General features: G+C 30.8%; 4 protein-coding genes across 4 annotated transcripts; 2 read left to right on the top strand and 2 right to left on the bottom strand.

Annotated features, from left to right (window-relative positions):
- Window positions 1-470: 470 nt before the first annotated feature.
- On the bottom strand, window positions 471-2687 carry OCT59_004450 (uncharacterized protein; the record flags this gene model as incomplete). The annotated part of the gene is made up of 6 exons (XM_066148274.1): window positions 471-938; window positions 1046-1276; window positions 1346-1615; window positions 1693-1895; window positions 1983-2054; window positions 2123-2687. The coding sequence occupies 6 exons, from the start codon at window positions 2685-2687 to the stop codon at window positions 471-473; spliced, it is 1809 nt and encodes a 602-aa protein (XP_065996893.1).
- Window positions 2688-4530: 1843 nt separating this feature from the next.
- Window positions 4531-5208, top strand: OCT59_004449 (uncharacterized protein; the record flags this gene model as incomplete). The annotated part of the gene is made up of 1 exon (XM_066148273.1): window positions 4531-5208. The coding sequence occupies one exon, from the start codon at window positions 4531-4533 to the stop codon at window positions 5206-5208; it is 678 nt and encodes a 225-aa protein (XP_065996892.1).
- A 1790-nt stretch (window positions 5209-6998) lies between these two features.
- On the top strand, window positions 6999-7793 carry OCT59_004448 (uncharacterized protein; the record flags this gene model as incomplete). Its single annotated transcript, XM_066148272.1, has 1 exon — window positions 6999-7793. One exon carries the CDS (start codon window positions 6999-7001, stop codon window positions 7791-7793), a length of 795 nt encoding a protein of 264 aa, XP_065996891.1.
- Window positions 7794-7956: 163 nt separating this feature from the next.
- OCT59_004447 (uncharacterized protein) lies at window positions 7957-9878 on the bottom strand (the record flags this gene model as incomplete). Its single annotated transcript, XM_066148271.1, has 7 exons — window positions 7957-8364; window positions 8426-8641; window positions 8794-9063; window positions 9136-9335; window positions 9421-9468; window positions 9545-9568; window positions 9638-9878. The coding sequence occupies 7 exons, from the start codon at window positions 9876-9878 to the stop codon at window positions 7957-7959; spliced, it is 1407 nt and encodes a 468-aa protein (XP_065996890.1).
- Window positions 9879-15570: the final 5692 nt, after the last annotated feature.

The following is a 15570-nucleotide window of genomic DNA, read 5'->3' as shown; positions in this document are numbered from 1 at the left end:
ACTTAAAATAACATATGCCTGTTTTTATTTCGATCACAAATAGATTTGAAAAGGAATGCCGATTCATAGATCGGTAAGAACAATACTTAAAATAACATATGCCTGTTTTTATTTTGATCACAAATAGATTTGAATAGAAATGCCGATTCATAGATCAGTAAGAGAAATACTTAAAATAACATATGCCTGTTTTTATTTCGATCACAAATAGATTTGAATAGAAATGCCAATTTATAGATCAGTAAGAGCAATACTTAAAATAACCTATGCCTGGTTTTATTTCGAGTAAGCCAGAATCTTTCTATTTTTGATTTTTTCGTAATTCATCATTACCCGTTTTTTTCTATTATTGACTGATTTTAATTTATATGAACACATTGTAATATACGTTTTTTTATTTTGCAGTTTATGATATATTTATTATTATATTCTTGCTATATTTATTATTACTATGTGCTATAATCATCTTACTATTTTCTTTCACTTTTTAAAAGAGAACGTTTTTTAGTAGTTGATCCCCTAATAATTTCTTTTGGAACCACTAGTCGAAATGGATCATCCTTTTCATCGCTGTCATCGATAAAAATATAATCATTATTATCGGTTTTCTTATCGTCATCATTCTTATCGTCATCATTCTTATCGTTATTATCATCGTTAACGTTATTGTCATTTTTATCGTTACTAGCATTGTTTTTATCTTTGTCGTTATTGTCGTCATTGTTATCATCATTGTTATCATCGTCACTATTATCCTCTTCATCACCATCTTCATCGGATTCTTGTGCAACCCAGCTTGACGAAATCCACCAACTGGGAATGTTCTCCTTTGGTTTGCTTTTTTTGTCAAAATTTTCATCTGAGCGGTAACGTGGACGATTTAGACCAGATCCGATGCTAATACCAATTTCTTCCGATCGATGTAGAATTTTTTGAATCTAATAAAAATTTATAATTTATTAAGCATAAATGTTATATTCATTAATAACATCACGACTTCGCATACTCCCAACGACCGCCACTTCTTGTCGTAAATCTTTATTACTGAATTATTGTTAATTAATCGACCTGATCTTGTATTTTTACTGCGTTCTTTGTTTGCTAATTCCTCATCTTCTGTGGACCATTCGTCCGAGTGTATGTCTGAAGTATTAGTCATCTTTATACAATCTTTGATAAATTCTTCCCATTTTAAGTTACGAAGTTGGCATTCAGTCAAAAGTTTATCTTGTGTCGATATCATGTGCTGCAATCCTCTTCTACGCCGGGACATCTTCTATTGAAGAGTAAATTAAAAAATTAATTAATTGTATATGTTTTTATTATTAAATAATGAATTTTATACCTGATCCCTTCTGGATATCATGTGTTGTCTTTTGGTATGTTCTGGCATTTTACCCTCTTTTTGCAGTTTCCAAATCTCTCGGCGAGATTTATGCAATTGTTTTATGATTCTTACTATCTCTATATTATATACTACAATAGAAGGGTTCATGGCCGATTTTACTGCTGGCAAAAGTTTTCTTTCTATTGTTTTTTTTTGTTTACTGTACGTCTTTAATAGGTCGAATTGAAGCGACTGATTAAGATTATTGAGAATATGGACTACTTCATTCTATTTAATAAAACAGTCATTAAATGATCAAATATTTAATTTAATAAAGATAAATTTTAATAAAAATGTATATTTACGTGAAGTGTCTTCTTATAATTACTTGACATGAGTGGCAGCTCACGTTTCTGTTCTCTAATAAGAATAGGTGATAAGCTTCTATTGGGACGATCAACTAAAGGTTCTTCATGACTAGCATTTTTTTCGGTTAGGTTATTTAGGCGTTGTGTGAGATTTAAGATTACATTTCTTAATTCTTGAATTTCTTGGTTTTCAATGCCACCTATTATAAGTCAGTATTTAATATAATTCATTTTGAAAATTTTTTTTTTACATGTAAGTCAGAATAGGAGCGTGAGGGAAATAATACCGCTATTTAGAGCCAGAGTAATTGAAGAGGAAGGTTGATTTTGCAATATCGAAGATTGATTTGTAAGTGTTCCTATAATAATTATGTTAAATCGGTATATGTTTTGAAATGTAATTAAGCCTAATTTAAAATAATATTACTTTTTGTTAATGATCTCCCTCTATTTTGTGGTGATGAATCTTTGGATGAGAGAGTGGTAAATTGATCATTAGAATCAGATACTTCATAATAGGATCGATGATGGTTAGAACTGTGGGATCTAGATTGTGATTTATGTGATCGATGATGTCGACGTGAACGGATAGGGGAACTAGAATGAGATGGAGAGATATGTTGTTGTCGTAATCGGTGACTACGAGATTGGGAACAACTACGACTACGAGATTGGAAATGACTACGACTACGAGATTGGGAATGACTACGACTACGAGGTTGGGAATGATGATGGGAACGACGTGAATGAAAATGACGATGTGAACGATGTGAGTGAGAACAACGATGGGAACGACGTGAGTGGGATCGTTGATGAGAACGATGTGAGTGAGAACGATGATGGGAATGACGTGAATGGGATTGTTGATGAGAACGACGTGAGTGAGAACAACAATGGGAACAACGTGAATGGGATCGTTGATAAGAACGATGTGAGTGAGAACGGGAATCTGATTCTTTTTGTTGAGATCTAGTATTGAGGTTCCTATGCATCCCGAGAAATTTGTAAAAATTTAAATCTTTTCATTATGGTATTTATTATTAAAGATCAGACAAGAGATAAAAAGGCACTTTTTGAGTCATCCTATCATTTAACGCGTAATTGCCTAATTAAAATAAACATAAAATAAATTATTAACTTCGTTATCACATATCAATAAATTTATACTACATCGCTATCCATCAATTAAATTTATCAATAATCAATTAATATCATTAAACTTAATTAAATTAATTACTTACGGAAGTTTGTTTTTCCGGTAGGAAATCTGTGACGCGACAAAATAGCAATACGTGACGAAAAAGCAATAGGAAATATTTTTGAAACCGTGATGTGAACGCAAAAAGTGATAGAAAATATTTTTGAAACTGTGATGTGAACGAAAAGAGAGAGGAAATATTTTCGAACTGTAATGTGAACGAAAAGAGAGAGGAAATATTTCGAACTGTGATGTGAATGAAAAAAAGTGATATAAATATCATCAAAGAAAGCGTGGTAAACATACACAAATATATCATGATCGGCACCTCCGATTTTGTAGGATTTATGCATCTGGCGTGTGACACTTATGCGTCATCCAGTCACGTGTAGTAACGAACTGCGCCCAAGGCAGAAAATTAGTACTTATTGGGCAATAAAAGAATAACTTTTTATACTTTTATACGTGATTTTGATATTTTGATTAAAAATAACTCAATCAATTAATTTTTAACATCGTTGATGTAATAAAGTTCTGAGTTCCATTCTGCCTGCGTACATGAATAACATCTACAGGGAGATGTTCCCCATGTCGATAGGGAGGATGATCCCCATACTAGACTGACTTTTTTGTTTAAATTATAGTTTATATGTATTACTACTAAAATGATAGATGCAAGTTTATCACGATCATTCGGCGCTGATGGACAAATCGTTCGTTGAGATACTTGTTACATGCAGTATGATGATTAATTACTATTAGATTTATACAAAATTTATGACATTTTAAATCGATTTTAAAGGTATTAATATTATCTTATCTTATATTATGAAAAAGAAGCTGATTTAATAGCCAAAAAAAAACATCATATTTACAAAATATAAAGGAATTTTCAAATTTATCTAGACGCAAAAGCCAAAAAAATGAAAAAATGAAATATAATTGATTAATCATGACTTGTGAAATTTGAAGTATTCTGATAAGCTGCTAAATGTAGGTGATTGCGATTGTTGTTGCGATTGTTGTTACAGCTGCGTTTGTTGATGTTGTTGCGAAAAATATAATCGTAAATTTAAATCATAAATTTCTTTTTCATAGTCTTTTATTTTTTCGTCGTATATTTTTAATCACTTCACCAAATTATTGTTTTCACGGGAACTTTTTTCCAACTTATTAAGTAATTTCTCTCCCGAATCGTACACAACTTTTTAAAGTCCAGCAACTGGACTTGCAAATCGGCAACTTCCTTATCCTTCCCCTTTAATTCCTTTAGCATTCGCTCTCTTCTATTTTTTTTTGCGATTTCGCGAGGATTTGCGAGAATTCAACGATGGTTTGCCCATTTTTGCGAAAATAATCTTTCTGGCTAATCTCGAAATTTATAATTCGATGAATAAAGCATGTATTATTGCTAACAATGGCTAATAACATTCATTATGCTATATTTTAGGGGTGGGAGAGGCGCAAAAGTGCCTGTCAGGTGGTATTTTCCAATCATATATATATAAATTGGTTAAAATCCTGAAAGATTTTGAGTAAATATTTGTAATATTATAATTAATACAAATTAAAAAAATGTGGCTGATTGTTTCACTTTATTTCAAAAAAAATTTTCAAAAAATTTTCTAGATAAAAAAATGTCTAACCCTCGAGCTGTTGCCAAATCTAATAGAATAAGAACAAGAACTAAAGTATACTGCTTTTGTAAAGAATGTAATGGCAAGTTAGTGGACCCAAGAACGAAAACTAAACATGGGTTAAAATATAATATATCTCATGCGAATAATAATTTTAGTAACAATTATCAAGAAGCTGAACCTTCTAATGCTAATCTATCTAATAATTTTGGTGATGATTATCAAGAGGCTGGGCCTTCTGATGTTGGACAATATACTGACGATAATAATGCAATGGAATGCGAACCTTTACTCGAGATTATACCTATACATGAATCGGCAAAACATAAATTCACAAAGAAAGGGAAAATATCTGATCACGTTCTTGAAAATTTATTACCGGATAACGGAAGAGATATGAATGATGATCAAGATAGAGATTTTGAAGACTATGACGACGAAAATAGAGATTCTGAAAGTTTTGAAGATGATGATGAAGATGGTGTTTCTAGCGATTTTGAAGATAATGACGAAGACAGTAATTTTGGAGATTTTGAAAGCGATGAAGAATATAGAGACTCTGAAGATTTTGAAGATGATGATGAGGAAGAAGTCAATTTTGCGTCAAAAGATTTTGACGATGGTGAACCAAAACTTCCTAATATCAACAATGATAATTATACCTGGATTATCTTATGAATATTACAATATCAACAAAGATATAAGCTTCCTAATGTTTCAATAGATTCTTTATTTAAATTTCTAAGGTTTTTTCTTTTAACGGTAGATGAAAATAAATTTTCATCTTTTCCTTCCTCCCTGTACGTAGCCAAAAAAATATTGGGAATATCAACGAATATTATCAAATATGCCGCATGTAATAAATGTCACAAATTGTATGACATAAATGAAATATCAAACACAACCGAAGTACCAACATGTAGTTTTATAAACTACCCGAATCATAGCATAGAAAGATTTCGACAAAAATGTAATAACCCTCTAGTCAAAAAAATAGACAGTAATAAAGATGGTGGAAATAATCTAATTATCCGTCTGATAATGACATTTCCATTAGTTAACATTAGGCGCCAACTAACCCTATTTTTCGGTCGCAAAGATTTTGAGGTGACATGTTGAAAGTGGGCAGAAAGGGAAAACGAAACTAAAGCCTTATTGTACATCTATGATGGGAGGATTTGGATGAGTTTTGAAGATGGCAAAAGAGAACTATTCTTCAAAAAAGAATACGCCGAAACTCATATCGGATTAATGCTAAACATGGATTGGTTTCAACCCTATATAAATTCCCAATATTCTGTCGGTGTAATATATGCCGTTATTTGTAACTTACCCCGAAGCGAACGTTTCAAGCCCTACAATATTCTCACACTAGCAGTTATACCCGGTCCTAAAGAGCCAAAGAAACATGAAATCAACAATTACTTATACCCCATCATAAATCAGCTGAATCGGTTATGGGAAGGGTATCATATAAAAACCTACGAATATAACAACAGTCGTTTTATCCGTGGCGCGACAATAGGTTGTGCTAGTGACGTTCCTGCGACTCGAAAATTATGTGATTTTATATCAGCTCGAATCGCATGTTATCGATGCCATAAATCAGCAAACTTGGTAAATAATCAACCCAATTTTGGTGGGTTTGAAGACATTGATGACTGGTTTGTTGAGAGAGATATTAATTTAATAAGGGAGAAGGCACGTGAATGGAAGAAATGTGCAACCGAAGAATCGCGTAAGGCTCATGTCTCACAGTATCATGTTCGTTGGTCGGAAGTATACCAATTACCTTATTTTAATTCTGTGCGCTTTTGCGTAGTTGATCCCATGTACTGCCTCTTTCTCGGGGTAGCAAAGTGGATTGTAATGAAGCTCTGGATCAACGAAGGTATATTAAATAATGAAAAGCTCAAAATAATGCAAGAGCGAGCCGACTTGATAAAATTTCCAAGTGACCTCGGTCGCCATCCCGTTAGAATAGCCACTGGCGACGGCTTTTCAAATTTTACGGCAGACATGTGGAAGACGTTTGTTCTAATTTTTGCAATACCTATCACATGGAATCTCTTGAGAGAGATCGATCGAAAAATTCTTGCTTATTTCGTACGTTCCTGTAAAATTTTAACAAATCGGGAACTACAAAAAAGTGATCTAAACGAAGCATTTACAAAACTACTCGAAATGAATAAATTAATTGAAAAAAAATACGGACAAAAAAAATAAGCCCAAATCTTCATTTATGCCTTCACATATGTGAATGCGCTTTAGATTATGGATTTTTATCCTCATTTTGGTGTTTTAGCTTCGAACAAATGAACGGAATTCTAGGTATGATATATTAATTTCGCCGATTTGAAAATCGTATTGTTTTTTTTAATTTATACAGATTGACCAATTTATTTCTTAAGAACATAGGATCGTATAAAAATAGCAAACGTAACATTGAACCAGAGCTATTAAAAATAATGGTTGAAAGTTCCTTTTTAAACTATTACCTCACAAATTGCGATAGTAATATATTAAACACCACTTTGGACATTATAAAGCCTAGAAAATCTGCAGAAAGCTTGGCTGCACTTGACGATTTTACAAGTGATAAGTATCAAAATTTTCTGAGGCTTTCACTTATCGAAAATGAATCGGCTTATGAAACAGAACGTTTTCCCAGGTTGTTAATGAAACCGCGCCAAGAAACATGTCTCCCAAACCGCGTCTTGAACTTACTGGTTGAGTTTTATAATAGTTTGTATGAAGAACATTTCGTCCCCATTTATTCTATAACGGGTCCAAATAACGATATTGTTGTAATTTCCAAAATTATACAATACGGTAGAATAAGAATTGGGGCGGATATATTTGGTTCCATTCAGGCAGCTCATCATAAGAAATCATCATACATATTAGCTCGTTTTGAGCAGGAAGATGGAACTATAGACACATACCCCGGTCAAGTTCAATTTTATTTTGAACATACTATTTATTTAAAAAATTCATCATCATTAACTCATTCACTAGCACTAGTTAAATGGTACAGGCTGGTCCAAGATCATAGGACAAGATATTTTTGTCAAGTAGACGATGACATAAAATCATGTAATATAGAATTATGGACAAATGGGTTTTATGATATGAGTCGAGATAGTATTATACCGGTACATCATATATTAGGAAAATTTATAAAATGTAATTTTAATATTGGAACGAGAAAGATAAAAGAATATATGGCTGTGATTCCTTTAAATAAAAAAATTTCGTTTTAAAAAACAAATGAATCTTATATAAAATTGTTTATATGTAAATCGGAATGACGAATTTGAATTATATAACATTTGTATTTGATTAAATTATAACTAATTTTTTTTATTAAAGGATATATCATATTTTTATTATATTATTATTATATTATTGTTACATATATTATATTTATAAAACTACTAAAGGGTTATTATTATTATTGTTGTTGTTGTTGTTGTTGTCATCGAATTCGTTGTTATTATTATTGGCACTATTGTTATTATTGTCATCCTCATCATTATTGTCATCATCATTATTGTCATTATTATTATTATTGTCATCATTATTATTATTGTCATCATTATTATTATTGTCATCATTATTATCGCCACCTTCATTATGACTTTCATTGCTGTCTTCGCTGTCTTCGCTGTCTTTGCTAACTGGCGCCCAGGTGGAAGAAATCCACCAGTCTGGCATTTTTTCTGTCAGTCTACTTTTATTATCGATGACATTATCTAAACGATGACGCATACGGATTAGACCAGTTCCAATACTCTCCCCAATTTCATCCGCCCTACTTAGAATTCTCCTAATCTAATTAAAAAAAAAATATTATTTATAAATGTTATATTGATAAAAAAATAACTTTACATACTCTCGTAGATTTCCATTTTTTTTCATGTATTTTGATTACAGAATTCGATTTATCTAAACGTTCTGGTCTTTTCTCTAGATTTTTTTCATTGTTGGCAAGATTTTCATCTTCCGATGACCACTCATCAGAATGAAGTTCCGAGATCACTACAATTTTTTCACAATCTTTCATGTACTCGTCCCAGGTAATTTCTTGAGGGTTGCAGTCATTTAAAACCTTGTCTTTTGTGTTAATTATGTGTTGTAAACCGCGTTTACGTCACGTCATTTTCTGTTAAAAAGTTAATTAATAGTTAATTAATAATGTTAATTGATTGCATAGACAATTAGAAATAATTGACAAATTTTGCATTTTATTAAATTTCGTACTTGGTCTCGCCGAGAAGTCATATGTTGACGTCTACTGTGCGTATCTAATTTGCCATCCTGGGTTATTTTCCAGATATCTCGGCGAGACTTATGAAGCTGTTTGATTACATTAACAATCTCGGTATCGTATACTTCAATCGATGGATTCATTGCCGCTTTTACCGCTGGTAAAAGTTTTTTGTTTATTGATTTCTTCTGGTCACTAAACGTTTGTGAAACATCAAACGAAATTCTGGAACCTAAATTATTAATGATTTGAACAACTTCATCCTATTTAAAATAATAATGAATATGATTAAAGATTATAAAAGATAAATATTTTATAATAGAGGTGTAACTTACACGAAGTGTTTTTTTAAAGCCTGGAGTCATTGGTGATAGTTTTTTTCCTTTATTTCTGCTTATTACGGGTGATAGACTTCGATTAATACTTGTTGTTATACTCGTGATCGTCTTATCACTGGAATGGCTGGAGTTACTGCCTATCAAAGCCTCCAGTCGATTAGACAATTGTGATACCGCGCTTTTTAGTTCTTGAATTTCTTGATTTAATAATTTTATAATAGGAAAAACAGTTATGCAAAGAAGCGCAAAGTTAATAAAGCGATGATATGAATGGGTCCTCACCTAAAGATTGCAAAGATTGCTCTTCTTGATGATGTTGCTGTTGTCCACCTATCAGAAGTTAATAAAATATTATAAATTTATTATATTTTTAATTGATTTGATAATAATATATATATATAACCACCTTCTGATAAATCCGGCAAATTTCCTATTATTTTACAAGTAATTAGTAAGGTCATATTAAATATAATTTCAATAAAAATATAAATAATAATACTTTTTGTTAACGATCTCCTCCTAGAGGGGAAAGAGGATTGTTGAGAATGATAATGATGTCGACGTCGACGAGAGTGAGAGGAGGGAGAGGAGGAGAGAGAATGATAATGGTGTCGAGAACGAGAATGATGTCGACGTCGACGTCGATGGGAGTGAGAGAAAGGAGATTGATGATATTGCTGAGAGCGACTCTGAGAAGGAGAACGAGGATGTGATTCGCTACGTGAAATAAGAATAAGCATCAATTTATTTTTTTTTTCATTTTAATAATATAAAGAAACAAGATTGAAACGAAAAGAAAGGTGAAAAGTCACCTATTTAACCATTACTTACATCATTAAAATAATATCATAATCGTTATCTCTTAATTAAAAATTAATATCATCGATATCACTTAATTAAATTAATATCATCGATATCACTAAATTAATTATCATGTGTATATCACTATTAAAATTAAACTAAAAATTGATACCATCGTTATCACTTAATTAATTATCATGTATATATCACTATTAAAAATCGTAAAATGAAATTTACTTAGCAAAACAATCAATCAACCATCGTTCTAAAATTCGATAAAGGGATGGAGAAAGTTTTATATAAATAATTATTGATTTGTTTGTTCACGTGAAATATTAACAAATAATTATACTATGATTATTGCCGTTTTCGACAATTGGAATGTCGAACAATATAAGGCGATTTTATAGTAACCAATCAATTGACAAAAGTATTTTTTTTAATCATGATTGTTGCAATTGGGCGTATGTATCAGTTTGGAAACGGCTAAACTATCACTCGTAAATACTAACCATTGTGGGTCCAGAGTGAAAATTCATGTGATTTGCAAATTTTTAGACATTCCGGACCTATAAACCTTAAGGGACAGGTCTATTTAAATAATTACTTGCACTAGTTAAATGGTATAAACCGATTCATGATTCTCAAGATAAGATTTTATTGTCAAGTATATAACGACATAAAATCATGTAATATAGAATTATGGATAGAGATAGTATAATACCAATATATAATGTATTATTACATGTAATTTAATGTTGAAGTGAGAAAGATAAAAAATTATATGGCAGTTATTCCTTTAAATAAAAAAATAACATTTTAATAAAATGAATTTTCTATAAATTTGAATAACGTTATTAAAAATCGGCTCAAATCTCAAAATAATATATTATTAATTTAAAGTTGCTATTCTCTTTAGTCTAAAAATAATTATTCTAAAATTCACGTGTATTTTCATCAGCTTGTTCGCATTTTTCAGGACGCGTATTTTTATTATATAAAGTCTACCTTTCATCATTCCATGCCTTTTACTTTCGCTCAATAATTTTTGTCTTTTCATCAATTATATTTTATTAACGCCATTATGGGTTCTCGCCGTTCCACAACCTCGCATAAAAAATCTAAGGAGCGTTTTAAGACGCTTAAAGCGAAGCGTATGATGACCATAAAATTTTTGAAAAGTGGGTATCGTACGCAAGGTTCATGGTTGTATTTCTCTAATGGAGTCGCCTGTAGACGGAGTTTTATACTTCCAGAGCTGTCCGGTTCTTAGATGGGTCACCTGAAGACGAGGTCTTGTACTTCCAGGGCAGTCTCGGTTCTTAAATGAAACAATCCTGAAGAATGCTTCCAAGGATTATCGACTTATTCACTTAGCTTTTGCTAACCACTCATTATTTTTATATATATGTATTTTTTTTATTGCTCAGTGAATGTCGATTGTTATAACAGAGGCCTGGGAACATGCCTTGCGGAGTTAAAAGCAACGAAAAAGCATTAGATGCTTCACAAACCAAGATACAAGAGCTCTAAAATGCTCATCGAAGGACTACTAATGCACTACAAGAGCTCCAAAATGCTCACCAAAGGACTATTAATGCACTCTGGGACGCAGAAGATAGGGTTGAGGAGCTGGAGAACCATGAAGTAGAATCAATTTCTACTCTTCACCGGCAAATACGCAAATTACGATGTAAGTATCTCCCTTATTACTTAAAAATATCTTTGTCCTATTATTTCATATTATTTCATTAACATATCTTTTGTTAATTTCAGCGGAAAATCAAGCTCTAAAAAATCCGAGAAACTTATTACGTTCGCGCTCCAACTTACCTGATAATAATAATAATAATAAAAAAAAAATCAAAATAATTTTTTTTTTAAATAATTATGTTCTCTTTTTCTTATATGGTATAAGTATATTTCCATTTGTTAAGTTAAGAAGCATTTAACTAATTTTCCACCTAAGGTCCTAAGTTTATTATCTTTAAGTATATCGTGAAGGTTTAATTCACTTATTTTCCAATGCTTCCTTTTTTTCTTCTCTATCCGAATTTTCATTGTTATGAAGTCGGTACATTAGTGTATATATATATATATTAAAATTATTAAGTCTGCAGTATTACCGTGACAGTATTATACTTTAAATCGGCAAAGATATGCTGTAATCGGCATGGCTATATTTAAAGGAGCGAATTCCGATTTGTACATCAGACCTGCGATATGAAAAGTGAACAATACTATATAATAATAACAACATCCGAATTTAATATCGGTTTTATTTAACAAAGATCGGTCATTAAAAATTGGTATTTCCGACTGAATTATCGGATTTCATCGAAAGCTATACTGAAATTGGCATGGCTATATTTAAAGGAGCGAATTCCGATTTGTACATCAGACCTGTGATATGAAAAGCGAACAATACTATATAATAATAACAACATCCGAATTTAATATCGGTTTTATTTAACAAAGATCGGTCATTAAAAATTGGTATTTCTGACTGAATTATCGGATTTCATCAAAAGCTATACTGAAATTGGCATGGCTATATTTAAAGGAGCAAATTCCGATTTGTACATCAAACCTCCGATATGAAAAGCGGACAATACTATATAATAATAACAACATCCGAATTTAATATTAACAAAGATCGGCCATTAAAAATTGGTATTTCCGACTGATGTATCGGATTTTATTAAAAATCGGTATAAATGGGCAAATCTATACATAAATACACGAAAATCGGCATGTATATGCTAATATCGGCAAAACTATTTTAAAAGGGTCAAAATCTGATTTTTTTTCATTCGACCTGTGCATCTTTAAGTAGTATAAATAAATACGTCAGTACAAATTAATTTATGCAATTTGGCATTATGCTAGCAATTGAAAATCAATTATACTGGAAGTATATCCTAAATACAATTAATTAAATTAAAAAAAAGCCATGATTTCATTTTTTTAATATACAAATGTCATAAAAAAATTTGCTTATTCTAATATAAATTATAAAGTTAGAAGTCAACTTTGCGTATTGATCTTAGTAAAAACATTTGCTTATTTTAAGGCAAATTTTGACGATCATCTCTAACTTTTATATGTATTTTTCGGGGTCCTGGTGGGTTCTTTTCTTTTTTTTTTTGTTTTCTTTTTCGTTTTATAAATTATTTCTTTTCTTCTTTTTTTTTGTTTACTTTTTTCGGTTCTTCTTTCTTTTCATTTCTTTTTCATTTTTTCACTGTGCTTTTTTTTATTTTTTTTTCAAGAAAAAGGAGAAAGGAAATGACTAAACACGTAATTATCTTTGACGCGTTATATATATACATAAATATCAAGATCAGTACTTTTACGCACGATGTGATCACACAATTGTAAATGGTTAATTTATGTGGGTAGTCTAAACATAACGCTCACGTGATTGCAGTGTTTTTAAATATTTAAATTATATTATGAACAGCTAAGGTTGCTTGTCTAAACCTCTTCAAAATCCTACGATTAGTTTCGTCAAAATTTTACTATGGATTTATTATAGTTTCAGCAGAGTTTCGGCAGTTTCGGCATTTATAATAAGTTTCGGTAGTTTCGCCTTTCTCCAAAGTTTCGCCAGTTTTTTAATATAACTTTAATATAGTTTCGGCAGAATTTCGCTTTTCGGCGAAACGCCATCTTGCCTAAACCCCTAGGTTTCGGCAAGCAACCTTATGAACAGCTATTAATAACTGCTCTTTTTTTTCTTTTTTATAGGTTTGGTGTCTCAGGTGGGTTCCAATAAACAGAAAAAAACCAAAGATTCGTAAGTACGAATCTTGGTTTATTATTTATTTTTTTTAATATTATTATAAATGGCTATTAATAACTGCTCTTTTTTTTTCTTTTTTATAGGTTTGGTGTCTCAGGTGGGTTCTGATAAATAGAAAAAACTAAAGATTTGTAAGTAGAATTTTGGGTTTTTTTGCTTTTTTTTTAATATTATAAAACGATTACTAACCGTTCTTTTCTTTTTTTTTATAGTTTTGGTGTGTTTCTAAAAGATCAAGATTCGTAAGTATATACGAATATATGAATTATGTGATTGTGGAATTGTAGATAGCAATACTTATTTGTAATATGCATTTATAAATAAAGTTGTGATTTTATTGCGAATATCAAATAAAATGAGTTGTGGCTGAATATTAGTAAATAAATTTAGTACAAATTTGCAACATAAATTAAGTAACATTTGGAAAACTATTCACCAAAATTTGCTATCTGAAATTGTTCTGAATGTTAACTGAATTTTGGCTGAAATTTCAAGCCAAATTTTAGGTGAGTGGCAGCGAATTACAGCTAAAAAATCAGCTAAAATTCGACTAGCATTAGACCATAAATCAGCCTAAAATCGGCTAGCTGAATTTTGGCCGATTTGGACTATTTTGACCAGTGCCACGTTATATCATTTCCTTCTTTTATATTAGTATTGAGATAAAACATTACATTATTTTAAATGCTCATATTATCTTTAACTAATTACCATATATAGCGGGCCACAGTACCCCGGGTATCTTGCAAGAATCGGGGATTTGACCCTGTACTTTCAGGTACTAAACAAAGCTTAAAAATTCCATTTTTGCAAATATCTCACAATCTACCAGTCCAATTTGAACGATCTTTTTTTTATTTTAAAGAGCTCAATGAGAGCTATCAAATAAAAAAAGATGGCTCAAATCTGATCACCGGATCACGAGATAATTGTAAAATATCCCTCTGGATACTATACAATTCTATGAAATTTTTCAAGGGGGTACTATGCATAGGAAGGGTACTATGGCCCGCGATATACGGTAATTTGTCAAAGAATTGGTGAAATAAAATATATAAAGTTAGATATCTAAATTCTAAACTTTAAAATAGTATCATTGACCGTATCCGTACCCACAATTTATTTTTCAATAAGCAATATATGGTTAGTGATCTTACGCAATTACGAGGTTACATGTGTAGAGTAACTGGTTTTCAAGCTTACTTAATAGATTACAGAACCACAATAAAATAGTTAATTAAAGCAGAGCTTTACACAAGAGTTCTATTCATAATATATAATATAATTAGAATTATACGTGATCAGAGTTTAATAGAGTAAAACACCAATAATCTGTATATTACCATACTATTTTTTAAGATTAAATTGGCTAGAATAAATTTTTTTTTTTTTATAGTAATTTTTATAGTAATGATAATTATTTTTAACAATTGAATTTCTATTCTTGCTGCAATTCTTTAACATAAAATTTTGTGAGAAACTAAGAATATATGCCCTTATTTTAAGGGAGTTTAGAACAAATAATCACAATTACTTTACTGAAACTCGTATATTTGAGGCAGAGTAGTTGCGTAGTAGACACCTATCAGTAACCAATAGGCATCAGTTACGCAACTACTCTGCCTCATTTTTTTTAATTTATTAGATCATAATACTAATAAGTCACGTTTAGGCTGCAGCTTAGTTGAGATTATTAAATAGAAATTTTTTTTAGAATCAATAATTATTTTAATATCCTGAAAGTCATGTTATTGCTGCTGCAATTTAACTGCAGCTTTGAAAACTTAAAATAAAATTAATGTACGAAAAAAAAATATTTTTTTTTT

The sequence above is a fragment of the Rhizophagus irregularis genome, chromosome 12 (assembly GCF_026210795.1).
Source record: "Rhizophagus irregularis chromosome 12, complete sequence".
Lineage (NCBI taxonomy): Eukaryota > Fungi > Glomeromycota > Glomeromycetes > Glomerales > Glomeraceae > Rhizophagus > Rhizophagus irregularis.
This window is presented reverse-complemented; position numbering and strand designations above follow the sequence as displayed.